The sequence below is a fragment of the Vombatus ursinus genome, unplaced genomic scaffold, assembly GCF_900497805.2.
Source record: "Vombatus ursinus unplaced genomic scaffold, bare-nosed wombat genome assembly UNPS02014820.1, whole genome shotgun sequence".
Lineage (NCBI taxonomy): Eukaryota > Metazoa > Chordata > Mammalia > Diprotodontia > Vombatidae > Vombatus > Vombatus ursinus.
In genome coordinates, this window is record NW_020954598.1 from 27,237,884 (window position 1) to 27,252,260 (window position 14,377).

General features: G+C 44.1%; 1 protein-coding gene across 1 annotated transcript in view; it reads right to left on the reverse strand.

Moving 5' to 3' along the window:
* The window catches only part of LOC114024071 (obscurin-like), a 291,936-nt gene that overhangs the window by 55,634 nt on the left and 221,925 nt on the right, over positions 1 to 14,377 (reverse strand). The window contains 1 exon segment of the mRNA XM_027836906.1: positions 1,156 to 1,354. Coding sequence (XP_027692707.1) covers positions 1,156 to 1,354 — 199 coding nt within the window.

Sequence of the window (14,377 nt, forward strand, 5' to 3'; positions counted from 1 at the left end):
TTCACTTTTCTCATAGTCCCTTGAATGATAGTTAGCTGGGTTCTTCTTCCTTACTCAATTCAATCTGACTAACATTTTAGGTGGTATCTACAATGTACAAGGCATTGAGCTAGGTGCTTGAGATACAAAGACAAACCAAAAAAAAGTCCCTTTCCTCAAGGAATTTATGTTTTGCTGGAGGAAATACAACACAGACACACATAATATAAGGTACACTGAATAGGAAGAAAATACCAGTGACTGGGGGAATAGGAACGGATTAGCATAAGAGGTAGCAGTTGTGGGAGTACATTCCACTCATGGAGGTGGGAGATGGAATTTCCAATTTGGGCAATAGTCAATAAGTCAGTTTGGCCAGAATGCAGAAAATATGAAGGGATAAAATGTGAAATGAATCTTGAGAGGAACCAGATTATGGAGGGCTTTAAATGGCAGGCTAGGGAATTTGTATTTTATTCTAGAGGCAACAGGAAACTAGTGAAGATTTCAAACAGGAGGTTGACATGATTACACTTGTTCATCTACATGAATTGTATAGTATCTGAGAGCTGAGTCTGTGTTGTATCCATTTAATTCAATTCAGGACACATTTATTTAGCACCTACTATGTGTAAAACGCTCTGCTAGGTGTTGGGGACCCACAGGAAAAAAAGGAAAAAAGAGTTTGCTCTCAATGAGCTTTTATCCAGACAAATCCAGAGCATTTACTTTTGGATTTCCTGTGTCTTGCATATAAAAGGTACTTGATAAATTTCTGTAGTGTACTGCTGAGGTGAATGGAACCTAAATTGAACCCACAGCTTTTTCATAGGAAGAAATAAAATAAAATAACAATCTAAATAAAATAAAATAAAAATCTAAAAATAACAACAGCTCATTTTTATCATCTATAAAATGGGGATCATACCTACCTCAGAGAGCAATTGTGAGATTAAAATGAGATAATGTGTAGGAAGTATGATGATGCCCTGGAATCACCTCATATTTAACATGTCTTATAAGGATAATGATTCTACCAGCCACAGGGTTATCCAAATACATACAGCCACAAAGGTTAGTAGTCTATTATTCCCAGAGCAAATAGGGCAAGTGTCCTGCCAGGGCCCCAGCCATTCACTTGTCTCTATGTCTCTTACCAGGGCCCAGCAGACCTACCCTGGTCTCTCCCACTCCGGGTTTGTGTGCCTGTTTCCTGGACGGTCACAGGCCTGCCTTCGGTGTCCAAAGGAAAAGAGACCCCAGGTGGAAGGACCTCAGAGCTTGGGCCCAGGGATGCTGCATCCCCCAGCCTCTTCAAGGCAGTCTGGATCTCCTGGTCAGCACGTTCAAGGGAGGCCCGGACAGACTCCTCCAGCTGGGCCTGTGGTGGGACCTTTCCTACGAATGACAATAAGAACTCTGGTTTGCCCTCCCTTCTGAGTAGACAAGTGTCACACTGGAGGCCAAAAGGACCTTAGGGATGATCGAGTCAACTCCTTCATTTTAAGGTGGAGGGAACCAAGGCCCCAGCAATGGTCAGGGACTTGCTGCAGTCACAAAGGACGATATGTTGAGGCTGAGCTGAGGTGGAAAAATGGGGCCCAGGTTTCAAAGACTGACAGATTGTTAGAGCTAGAAGAATATTAGAGAATGTCTTGTCCAGACTCTACCATTTTACAGCCGAGGAGAAGGTCCTCATTGAGTCTCAGGGTTGGGGCTGGAGCTGGAGCCCAGGTTTCTTGACTCCCCATCCAATTCCATTTCATCCAGATTGTTGAAATTTGGCCTTCCACAGGGGCAGTAATCCTTCTAGCACATTTGCCCCTGGTGTCATGCATGATTCAGGATAAACAGCCGAGTAGGGAGGTGAGGCCCTTTGGTCCTTCCAGGTCTTCCCTAGCCCCAAGCTCACCCCTCTCCCCTTGACCTCAGGAAAGTCTGAGAGGTTGGTCAGGGCAAAGTTTTAAAGGAAAGAAGTCCGTGGGATAGCCATCACTAGGAAGGCATGGGCTGTCCAGCAGGGAATGAGGCTCAATCCCTCCTTCTCAGGCTTTCCCCTCCCCAAAGTGATGGTCACACTCTGCCCAGACTTCCAACTTAATGGTAAGCCATACTAGGCATGAAGAAAGTTCTCCTTTAATTACTCATTCAATTTAATTTCTCCTGTTCTCACCAGGAGACACGAAAATCTTCATCCAGGTAAGATGTGCCCTAATCCCCTCTTCTGGGAGAATGCGCTACTGTGCTGAGAAGGTATGATCATGTCATTCCTCCCCACCCCCAGTGGCTCCCACTGCTTTTAGGACAAAATGCAAATTCCTCCATTTGGTTTCTAAAGTCCTTCACATCCTGGAGCCAGCCTATCTTTCTAGGCTGCTTTATACCCTGCTTCTCATCATGTCCTCAATGTTCCAGCCAAGCCGGCATCCTTACCCCTCCCTCTACACAACGTCTCCTCTCTTTCCATCCTGCCTTTGCACAAGCTGTCCCCAATGAATGCCTGCCATGCTCCCCTTCTCCCCTTTGCCTCTCAGGACCCCCACCTCCCTTCTGTTTCAGCTGGAGCCAGCTTCTCTATGAAGCTTTCCTGATTACTGGAATTGTTATTGTCTCTTGCCATCATTGTGTGTTTGTTTATTTTGTATGTAGCTCATATTTATTTTTCTCTAAACATGTTGTGTCCTCTATGTGGAGTGTAAATTCGATGGCAGGGATAGACTTACTTTTGTATTTGGACCTCCAATGCCTAGCACACAATAGTTTAATAAATGCTTGCGGATTGATGGATTGATTCCCTTCTCTGGTTCTTGGATTTCCTTAAATGAGTGTATCTTTTATTTTTTTGGAGGCAGTAGGTGTTAAGTGACTTGCCTAGGGTCATACAGCTAGTAAGTGTCTGAGTTCACATTTGAACTCAGGTCCTTCTAACTTCAGGGCTGGTGCTCTATTCACTGAGTCATTTAACTGCCCATCTTTTAACTATACAGTCTTCCTCCCCAGCCCTTTTACCTATTCTGTTCCTTTTTTTTTTAAAAAAAATTTATTTTATTTAGCTCCAACAGGCTCAAACAAATTGGGGAATCTTAAAATTGGGAAGACTTGTCTCAATCTAGTATTGTTTATATGGGAGGCTGAGACAAAGGCTGTGGGAGGGACCAGGTTAGAGGTGAAAAACACTTGGCCAACAGCTCCATCTGGTTTACAACACTTTCAAATGGGCCCAGACCAGATTAAAATGTGATTGGGAAATATTTAATAAATTTAATAAAAACACAATAAACATAAATATCAAATTTTAAAACTAAATCAACATGTGACCCACAGGGACCCTTATACAAGGATTAGTGACTCCATTTCTATTAGAGTTTGACATCACTGGACTAGATGACTTTAATATCCCTTTTAGCCAAAAAAATACAAAATGTAACATTTCACATCCCCATAGTGTTTCCAGAAACATTTCTCTTACAACTGTCCCATGAGGGAGGAAATACAGGCATTATCACCTTGATTTCACAGGTGAGTCAGTTAGGGCTGAAAAATCACTTTCCTGAGGTCACACAGTGACAGATTGGGCTCAAACCTAGGTCTTTTGCCTCCAAGCTCAGTACCCTTTTCACTAGACCAAGGTGGATTCCTTCTGTTCTCCATCTGTGCTCTATCTTGGGGCCAATCCTTATCACTGGATCTCTATGATTGGACTGATGTAGGGAGATGAGAATAATGCTGGAAACCCAAGTGAGACACTGTACTTGGACTGAGACTGAAACACCATTTTCTGTGGCTTGAAGAACAGCTAGGAGTAGCAGCTGCTTTATGGAGAGATCAGGAAAACAGCCAAAAACAGCGACAAAGGATGCAAGACATTTATTGAAATGAGATCAAGCATCAGATCACATCTTTGTATTTTTCTCTCTCCTCCCTCCCTCCCCCTCTCTTCCAGAAGCTGAAATTTCTCCTCCCCTTTGCCGTGTGCACTGGCTTCTGGGATCAGTGCACAGCAGCCCCTTCCCCCACAGTCTCTATTTTTATTAGTCCCATTGGAGAGTAACCCCCTTAGGTTTTTTCAAGTATCTGAAAGGCTGTCACATGGAAGAGGATTCCTTCTGGTTGGAATCCACATGGATTCCTTCTGCTTGGCCTCAGAGGGCAGAACCAGGAGTGGTGGGTAGGAAGTGGCAGATTTCAACTCAATATGAGGAAAACCTTTCTAAAAATAAGAGCTGTCCCCAAGTGGAATGGGTTGCCTCAGGAGGTAATAATATGATAATAATAATAATTAATAATAATAATGTTAACAATTTCCATTTCTATGGCACTTGTAGGTTCACAAAGTGATTTCCTCACAACAACCCTGTGAGGTATGTAGTGCAAGTATTATTACCCTCATTTTACAGATGAGGAAACTGAGGCTCAGAGAGGGGAAGGGACTTATCCAAGATCGTATAGGGAGTAAACAGCAGAGATAAGACTCTGCACCTAAGAGAAGGGTTCTTTCCACTAGACCATGTCATTGACAGTCTCTAGGTAGAGGCCAGGTGACCATATGTCAGGAATTTTTGTAATAGAGATAGAGGACTGGACAACATGGTTCCCCTGAGGTGTCTTCTAGGTCCATGATTCTATGATTCTATGAGGTGTTGCCACAAGCCTGAAATCACTTAAGAGGCCTCTACTACTCACAAGAGACGTTCTTTGTTTTCTCACTTGGCCTAGGGCATGTGGTTGTATCAACACCAATAAATGCAATATGTAAACAATGCTACATTTTGAAGCAAAGCATTACTGTACCGTGCCGTCCTATGTTTCAAGTGCCATGGAGAATCTGATTCCAACCTCCCCACCCCACCCCAACCCATAAGGGGAGCAGAAGAGGGGAAGGATCTATAACCTTTGGGGACCATTTCCATCTTCCTCTCCAGTCTCTTTTGTCTCAAGGCTACTTGAACTATACTGTACAAAGCAAGGAGATTAAATAAAGAATGGTCTCTTCCCAGCTACCCACCCAGACTCCCTTTCATCCTAGCCTACTTGGTGCAAGCCACCCTGGGCTAATGTTCAACTGTGATCATAAGACAAACTGGTGGGGCCAAGAAGTTTGGACAGACAGTGATACTGGGTAGGACGGTGATGCTATCTACCTAGATGTTTGTAGGAAGGTAGATTTTCCTGGGACAAATCAGGAACTGGGACATATTCTTGGGACTCATGGCTTATGGCCATATGCCTGTATAAGCTAATACTGAGCTATCTGTGCCTGGCAACAGACTTTATATCTGTTGTCCAAGAGCTGGCCTAGGTAAGTTCAGAGGGTAGGCCACCATGGGACAGATTCTTTTAGCCATGGCAACTCATGAAGCCTGTCTACTGTTGTGTGGAGGGATTAGATGGAAAGACTATCCATAATGATGTAACTATTGATCCATGAAATAAGATGCTGGAAATGGATACTTTTCCTAAGGATCAGACCGAATGTCCCAGCCATGCTGAAAGAGTATCTTGTAAGGGGTGGCTAAGACAATATTTGACAGAACACAGCCAGGCATGATGTGGACAGTCATACTCATTAAAACACACTAGGGGAATTCCTTCTACCTTCTGGCTAAAAGGGAGTAAACTTTTTTTTTTTTTTGGCACCTTGGCTGGGGTAATGAGGGAGAGAGGGAGAGACTCTTTTGTGCTCAAAGTTAAATAGACCTTTGTAGAGCAAGAGGGTTACTCCCTTCTTGCCTCTTGGTAGGACAGACCACGTTGACCTCTGAGGCATTAGTCAGAATCTGTCTTGGCCTCTTTTACTCTAGGGAAAGAAAAGAGTCCCTTGATCCTTGCCTATATACCTACAAGCAGCTCTGTATAGTAATACTGGGTCAGGTAGCAACCGTGTTCCTGATAAATATAATTGATAAATATAGCTGTTTGTTGGTTTTTTAATTGTTAAATGCATAACCTTAGTGAACAGATTGGGGAAAAAAAGGAACCACACCCACTCATTTTGACTTCTTACACATTCAAATTCTTTCAATATTCTTTGATGGGGAGGATTTGCTTAGCACTTCTTGGTATCCTGGTTTCATTCACAACAGTTTCTGTTGTGAAAAAAGAAACCAGCAAAGGCACTTGTTGGTGGAATTCACTGCCGAAGTGACCAGCAACTGTCCGTGTTGGACTTCTTCTGAAAGGGGCGCTAAGCTCAAGAATTGGTCAGAAGCAACGGAGGGGCATTCAGGTCAGCACCTAGGAAATTTGTCCTTCAGTGTTGCGGGATGTGTCTCCCCCCGAGGATGTTCAGCTCCTTATAGCCACTGTTTCAGTGAAGTAGGAATGGGGGTGGAGTGGGGAGAGAAGGCATGACTCTTCCCATTTTACAGAAAGAAAACTAAGGCTCATAAAAGGTGAGTGACTCACCAAAAGTCACTTAATGAGCCTGAACAGAGTCCCAGGTCCTCTACTCTACCCACTAGACTATACTGGCTCCCACGTATCGGCGCATTCATTCCTTGAAGCAATAGCTTTTTAAGAGAGCAACCTTGTACATTTCCACTGTGCAGAGGTATGGGTGAAGATCATGATGAACGAATTCAAGCTTGGAAGCCATTTAGCTACGTGACAAGCTCGAGAGGTTCATGAAAGGCGGTCTTGCTTTGGCATGCTGGCTCGAGGCGACGGGGAGTGATACCAGCCATTAGGAAAGTAAACAGCACGAAACTCTGCAACAGTCAGCAAGAGATATGGCTAGGTATACAGAAGGAGCTCAGTCAATGCCTATTGATTTGATTGGCACTTAAATGAGGATGTCCTGATCTCCTTGACACAGCTGGAAGGGGAGATTTGCCCTCAAAATTCCTTCCAGGGGAGAACTTAGAAAGTCACCTTTGTCTCCTGCAGCACACATAGGCTGTACATGTTTGGGGTACAAACATAGTGTCCTTCTTCAGCTGTGCAAGCGTGTTCTTCTTCCTTCCTCATTTCACTATGGAATGATGCGCGCTGGCTGTGGTGGAAGCTTTGTAGTTAGCAATTGCATGAGTAGAGGTGGAGTGTTCCCATTGATGCTTGGAAATGTTCTTGTCCTTCTATGGTCTCATATGGACATTCTTCACTCTGCTTTCCCAATTCCATTCCTTGGTGCTTTCATGAATGGCCCTCCCCCCCCACCCCCTTTCGTGTAATCTTTTGCAAATCAGTCTGGAGTCTTGCGGGCCATGTTCCAGGGACACTCAGCTCTGGGAAGCATCATCACTATCTGGGTTGATGTGCAGCGTGACTGTCTCACCAACAGTACCAAAGCTGACGGTTTGAGCAGACACTTCGGTCCGGAAGCTGGGCTGGCTGTGGTCGACTGAGTGTTGGACTTTGGTACAGAAGGATGGTTTCACGGAGAAGGGAGGCTGGTTTCCGGTAGAAGCACCTACACTTACTGGTATAGGACCTATTGGGCTGGGCCTGGGTGTGGCTGCCACATGCGTCTCACTCACATGGAAGGAGATATTGGTGGGGCCCATGGTCTGCATCCCCATCACCCTGGACGCTGACAGAAATGCACTCTGGGGAACATGTTCCTTGAATTTGCTGAAGAAGCCCGGAGGAGGCTTTGCAGACATTGGTCGTCCCACATTGAGCAAGATGGGTTGACCAACGGTAGGCTCACTGATCTCGGTCTGCAGCACAGAAATTTCACAGGGTTTGTCATCAGTGGTAGTGGGAGGCTGATCCTTGCAACCAAAGGTCTCCCCTTCCCGGGGAACGTAATCTTCAAGATCTGCCAATGTCAATACTTTGCCATGATGAGTGAGGATTTTGGTGTCACGGCCTTGGATATCAATCACATCTTGCTCTACTGGCTCATCACTTATAATGGTGCCTGTGTCCTCTTCCTCCTCCTGCTCTTCCTTCCCTTCTTCTTTTTCTTCCTCCTCTTCTTCTTCCTCTATCATGGGGTGCTTATGGTCCTCCTCAGCAACCATCTCTTCTTCAGCAACCCAAGAACTGGACAGCTCACTGGAGTCAATGGCTTCCAGTTGAGGGCCTTCTGGGAAAGACACAACTTCAGCCTTTCCTGTATCACCAGTCTCAAAACAAAACACAAAAGACTCTCCATCACAGGCCTCTACTGGGGAAACAGTTGCTGAAGGGTCATTTCCAGTTCCCTCCCAGAGGCAGCTCCGGCATTCTGCTGGGTCAACAATACGGGTATCATCACCTAATTCATCAGAGCTGCAGGGAAAGCTAGGGTCTTCAGGCGATTCCAGGGTTCCCACCTGTTCTGTCCCAACCGCCTCAGAAGGTTTATCTGAGAGGCCGTCGGTAGACGAGGAAAACTTAGCTTGGGCCATCAATGTGTTGTTAGAGTTATTTGTGTTGGGGTCTTCTTCAGGGGAAGGCCTGGACCTTGAGCTGGGACGGGTGAAAGTCAGTACTCCTGAGCGGTCCTTCTCTGGCTTAGATGGAGAAGCACTCCTCTGGTCAGATTTCTTCACTTTGACCTCAATGATCTCTTCCACTTCTATGCGTTTAGGTCTCTGCTCTCCCACTCTGGTTTCCATAATGGTGGCTCTGGATGCTGCTGCATGGTGCCCCCCAACCTCGGTGACATATAGTTCTGGGATGACAGTTGTCCTCACAGCCTCGGACTCTGACCTCAGGACCTGCTGCCTGCTTGCTGAAGAGTAAAGTGGCTCTGGGGTCAGCATGCTGGGCCGTGGGGTCTGGGGACCCGAGCGACGGGAAGGCGAGCGAGAGGGAGACTTGCTATGGGATGTCTGTTGCCTCCCCCGGGGACTCTTCACCACTGTAGTTATCGTCTCTTCTCTGATGACGAAAAGGCCAGCAAGTAAGCAGGAAACGGAGACAGAAAAAGGCTTTCTTAAGTCCTTTATCCACCAACACACACATGCCGTTGTTGACAAATGAAATGTTAGTTTAGTGAGCAGAGAGAGTGGGCTGAGAAACTCCCCAGACACACAGAACTCTTACTTCCACAAGTAGTCTTTGTTAAAACCCTGGTTAGATAGGCAACATCATTCCGCAGTCCTGAGAGCTTATTGGCAGCACATTTCACAGTCCAGCTCTTTTCAATATGACGGCTTCTGTGCAGAATGATGATATAGCTCCCGAAAGAATAGGTATATTTGGACGCCCTCCCTTACTGCTGGTTACTAATGTTTAGCACAGACTCATACAATCAAAGAATCACACAAGGTCACAGCTGGATAGGACCTAATCATGTGCAAACCCGTCATTTTATAGATGTGGAAATAGCCTCAGAAAGGTCATATTACTTGCCTAGAATCACAAAACTAGTTCATGTCAAAGCCAAGACTAAAATCCAGGTCTCATGAGCTGGAGCTCATTCAGTCCTTTCTGAGCCTCCATTCATAGAATCACAAGATGATAAGACTTAGAGCTGGAAGGGACCTTAGAAACTATTAAGTTCAACCCTCCTCATTTTCTAGAGCATTACCCCAGGTAAGGTTACCACCTCCCCCAGCTAGGTTGCAGCTAGGTGGCGCAGTAGATAGAGCTCTCCAAGCCTGGAGTCAGGAAGACCTGAGTTCAAATATGGCCTCAGACATTTACTAGCTGTGTGACTCTGGGCGGGTCACTTAACCCTGTTTGCCTTAGTTTCCTCATCTGTAAAATGAGCTGGAGAAGGAAATGGCAAACCACTCCAGTATCGAGTCATGAACAGTCGGACACGATTGAAATGAACAACAACAAAGTGTCCAAGGCAATATTCAAACTCAAGTCTTCCTGTCTCCCAAGCCAGTGCTCCATCCACTGTGTCACCTAGTTCCCTTCACTATAAAATGAGGACAATAATCCCTGCTCTCCCTATCTCACAGGTTCTGTGGGGAAAATGCTTTGAATTGTGAAGTACCATAGGAATGGGAGTTAGAATTACCATTGAGACAGGAACCAAGAATCAAGAATCACTGGGTTGCAAACCATTTGGCCCCATTAGGAGAAGTCATTATGGGGAAGAAAAACACTGGATCTGGAATCAGAGGAGCTGTGTTCAAAGTCTTGCTTTCCTTGCTACTACCTCTGTGCCCTCTCCAGGTGATAAAGTTGGAAATTAGTATTAATAAATGAATAGGAAAAGAGTCAAGTGGTTGAGTATTAAATGCTCTTAGATTCAGCTTCTTCAATGCTTCTACAAATTGCTATGAATTGCTTCAAATAACATGTTCAAAATTATCTTAAACTAGGCAATCTGTGTACTCAACTAGATACCTCCTTTACACGCCTAAGGCTGCCTTCCTGTTAATAGTTTTCACTGTCAACATCACCACCACATGAGTAAAACGTAATCTCCTTGAGGGCAGGGATTGTTTCATTTGTGTCCTTGTATCCCCTAGCTCCTGGTACAGTGCCTTGCATATAGTAGGCACTTAACAAATAGTAGTCAAACTGAACTGTTGAAAGGAGACTTCTCATAGCCTTGGCATTTGAGACCCCATGGTCTCTGGTGAGGTCATGGACATCAGAGGGAAGGAAGGCTTCACACCTGGAAGTCACTCCTTCTTCACCTCTGCTGTTGGAATCCTAAGCCTCCTTCAGGAATCAGCTCGGGCACCACCTCTTATGCCAAATCTTTCCTTACCCAAGACAAGAAAGTGTCTTACTCCTAATAATTAATGCGATTTAACTTTTCAAATTATTTTTTATTTACCTATCTGTGTATATCTTTTACTTTTCCCTCCCTCAGTAGATGATAAGCTCCACGAGGGCAGGAATTGTTTATGTATGTATGTTTGTATGTATGTATGCATGCATGCATTATGTAGGCATGTATGTATATATGTTTGCATGTCTTTATATGCCCAGCACTGAGCAAAAGGCCTTGTACACAGTAGGTGCTTAATAACTGTTGAATTTCATTGAATTTTCTGTACCACCATCCCAGGTTTGGAATTCCCTCTTGGCTTCTCAGTAGAATGTGAGCTGCCTGAAAGTAAGAACTGTTTTTCTTTTTACATCTCTGCATTCCCAGTACCTAGCACGGTGCATTGCACATAGTAGAAATTTTAAAAATTCATCTTGAATTGAATTAAACTGGCCAGGCCTGACTGTGGCAGGCACAGGAATTCCCACTGGATTAGGGAGTGATTTGGTCTCAGGCATTTGTAGGGTGAGAGGATGACTGACTCCTTTTTCTTAGGTATTGATGATCTTGGGGGAACTAGGTGTACAGTGGATAGAACAATGAACCTGGAGTCAGGAAGACTCATCTTCATGAGTTCAAATCTAGCCTCAGACACTCACTAGCTATGTGACCCTGGGCAAGTCACTTAATTCTGTTTGCCTCAGTTTCCTCATCTATAAAATGAACTGGAGACAGAAATGGCCAACCACTCGAATATCTTTGTGCAGAAAACCCGAAATGGGGTCATGAAGAGTCGGACACAATGAAACAACTGAACAACAAAAACTGACAATCTACTGTTAGTTGATTAAGCTTCCTGGGTCTCAAGTTTCCTCTGAAAAATCAAGGGGTTGGACTGAATGGATTTTGAGATCATTCTAGGCCCAATGCTCTGTGTTCTAAGGCCTCTTCAGCTCTGAGTATTCTGATCTAAGTCATTTCCCTATTCTGAGCCTGAATCTTCTTTTCTATAAAATTGAGCACTGAATCAGATAGTTTCTAAGATCCCTTCCACTTCTTAAGAATATGACCATATGACTGTCAACTCCAGAGGGGCCAGACTTTTTATTAAGAAGAGCCAGAGTGTATCAAAAAGGGCTGGGACCTCCTACAGTTGGATCTAAAGATCAAGGACCTTTGGAAGCAATGACCAACTCCATGGGATCCTAAGCCCAAGACTACCATTGCAACTAGGCCAAAGACCTTTCTACTCTCCAAATAATGATGTGGCCTGGGGGGTCTTTCATAACCTGGAGAGTTTCAGTCTGGCTAAGGCTGGGCAATGGGCAACCTCATTGAATTGGTTCACTCCCCTCCTCAGGGAAGAAAGAAAAGAAGAATGTTCTATGACCATGGACCATTTCAAGAACATGTGCTTTTGATCACAAAGGAGATGAAGTGAGAGTTTGAGTGGTTCAATACTAACTGACATCACCTTCTGAGCAACTCATTCTCCTCTCTAGGCCTTAGTTGAACTCTCTATAAAATGGATCAAATAATCTTTAAGGTCCTTTCCAGCACTGACATTTTATATCTTTTCTAAATAGCTATGACTCTAGGACTCTAAGGCGTAATTTTCTCTTGGAGTCTAAGGAAGAAAAATGATAGAGTAAAGATGTTCAGTTATGAGTAAATGAAGCTGCAAAGAGACAGATTTCAGTTCTATATAAGGAAAAAAAAAACTTTTCTAACAAATGGAACTGTCCCAAAGTGGAAAGAGCTATCTCAGGTTGTGAGCTTTCCATCACTGGAGGCTCTCAATAGAGGCTGAATGATTACCTGCTGGGGCATATTATAGAGAAAACTTGTGTGTGTGTGCGTGTGTGTGTGTGCGTGTGTACAAATACATATTTGATCTAGATCAGTGCTGTCAAACTCAAATAGAAATGGGAGCTATTTATCAACATGTAAGGATCCCTGCTGGCTGCATATTGACTTAGTTTTAAAATGTAATGTTATTTAGAGTGTATTTTTATTTATTCTGTTAAATGTTTCCCAATTACATTTTAATCTGGTTCTGGCCTCACTGGGGAGTTGGCCTGAAGGCCACATGTCTAACACCTCTGGTCTAGATGTCCTCTGAGGTTCCTTCCAGCTCTGAGAGTCTGTTATTCTGAAATTCTATAATCTCAAAAATCCCAGATTCCATGATTCTGAGTGTTTCTAAGTTTGAGATGAAGGATTCTGGGATTCCAAACTTCTGAGAGAGCCTGATTGTGAGAGTTCAGACCATGATGTGTGATTCTGAGATTCTATGATAAGGAGGCCAAGCATTATGGCTGATGTACCTCCACTCTTTGCCTCTCTAGAATTCCCAGAGAGAAGCTAGATCACTTTGGAGAGCTCCTGGCACAGAGTTCCACCCTGCAGATGGGTGGCTCTGTGCTGTTCTGCTTTGCCCCATAACATCACTGGGCTTTGCAAGGCTGGCAGGGGGAGAATTCAGGCAGGTTAGTGAGCATGCAGAGATAGCACGGCAAAATCCGAGATGAAGAAAACGTCAGCACTTACATGATGATGGTTTTCTTGGGCACTTTAGTCTCTTGCTCGGTGACTACAAAGAAAACAGTCGGAACAGCAAGGGGTTAAAGAAAGGCCAAAGCTAAGAGGACTGAGCTAACTGTTAAGTTGATCCAAGGACACTGGAGGGAAAGCATGGACCACCCCAGTCATGCTTTCCTGGTTCTAAAGTGCTCCTTGGTGACTCTGACATGTGCCAACTGTGGGGCGTGGGGCTAGTCATGTAACTTCTTTTATCATCTTCAAAATGAGAACAATAATCTTTGTACTACCTACCTCACAGGATTGCCCTATGGAAAACACTTTATAAACCATTTATTGCCAGAGATGCGTGATCTGTTATTAATGTGGTAGGGGGAAAATAGCATTGGGCTGGGACTAGGAAAACTGGGGTTCACATCCCGACTAACTTATTACCATTGTGAGCTTGGGAAAATCATGTGATCTCACTAGGCCTCAGTTTCCTCATCTATGTAATTGGTGTATGTGTGTGTGTGTGTGTGCACATGCATGTGGACTAGATAACCTCTTCTAGCTCTAACATTATATGCTGCATGTTCTAATCTGTCTCAAAACTCTTAACTTTTTATGGTCTAAATCTCCTTCCATCTCATACATTTTATATTCCAAGTTCTCCCTAGGTTCTGACATTCTTTGTCCCACAGTCCCTTCCAGCTCTAATATTCTTGACATGCTAATAATTTAGGTTCTAAGGCCCCTTTCATCTCTTATTTTCTATGTTCTAAGGTCCCTTTAAGTCCTGATTTTCTATTGCCCTAAGGTATCTTCCAGTTCTAATATCTTGTCTTCCATGCTCTAAGGTTCCTTGAGATACTCACATTCTGTGTTCTAAAGCCCCTTCTAGGTCTGACATTCCATGGTTTAAGTCATCTCTAAGCTCTGACCTTCTGCATTCTAAGGTTCCTTCTCACTTGACCATTCTGAGTCTACAGGGCCTTTGGGAACATGGTATCACAGACATAGGATCTTTTTTCTTAGTTTCATAGCCCATATATTTTCCTTACAAGTTGGAAAAGCACAGAACAAAAAAAGAAGTTATCCATGACAAGAGGTCATTTTCTCTTTGTAGAAGGTGGTCTAGTTTCTAAAGTATGGCACCAGACTAAAATGGCGCCATTGCAGAAAGTATTGGGTTTGGAAGTTGAGTGATCTGGGTTTGAGTCCCAGCTCAGACAAGTACTAGCTGTATAATCTTGGGCAAATTGCTTTATT